We start from the raw sequence: 525 nt of genomic DNA, 5'->3' as shown, positions 1-525 counted from the left end.
CGACTATCTGCACAACGCGCATCGCATACATCGCAGCATGCGTCTTCCGAACAGTTGGGAGCACGCGTCCCAGGGACCGGGGAACAACACCTTCTCCGTACGTAGTAGTGCTGCACCACCGCTGAATTGTAGCCACGCCTGGACGAAGCGAACGCATGTTCTTGACGGTCGATCCGGACGTACGATCGCCCAATTCGGGAAAGAACGGTGAGAGGGGGGGGGGGGGCGGTTATGTTATGTGGTTGCCTGGCCATATGGGGTAACAGGCGCTAGATAGTCGTGTTGGTTGCATTCGTCTTCTCGCGTAAACGGTTGCATCAGGAATCCAACGCTTCACCTGAAAAACTTTAGATTTGGTCCAGGATGATTGCTCATGACTCGGTCTTCGCAGTCACGAAATCAACCGATCCGCGACCCTTAGAGTCTAATGCGGACGGAAGCGATTGCGAAGCGAAGAGCAATGCTCTTATGACAAAAGAACATTCGAACGATTGTACTGTAGGCGCTTAATGTGGAAGAATCTCA

At 53.0% G+C, this 525-nt stretch overlaps 1 protein-coding gene across 1 annotated transcript; it reads right to left on the bottom strand.

Moving 5' to 3' along the window:
• Positions 1 to 254, bottom strand: CABS01_17075 (uncharacterized protein; the record flags this gene model as incomplete). Its single annotated transcript, XM_060550402.1, has 1 exon — positions 1 to 254. A coding segment is annotated over one exon (254 nt), but the record flags the coding sequence as incomplete, so codon positions are not given.
• Positions 255 to 525: the final 271 nt, after the last annotated feature.

Source organism: Colletotrichum abscissum (assembly GCF_030869225.1).
Source record: "Colletotrichum abscissum strain IMI 504890 chromosome Unknown Scaffold_309.1, whole genome shotgun sequence".
Taxonomy (NCBI): Eukaryota; Fungi; Ascomycota; class Sordariomycetes; order Glomerellales; family Glomerellaceae; genus Colletotrichum; species Colletotrichum abscissum.
The sequence above is the reverse complement of the archived record's forward strand: the minus strand, read 5'-3'. Positions and strand labels throughout refer to the sequence as shown.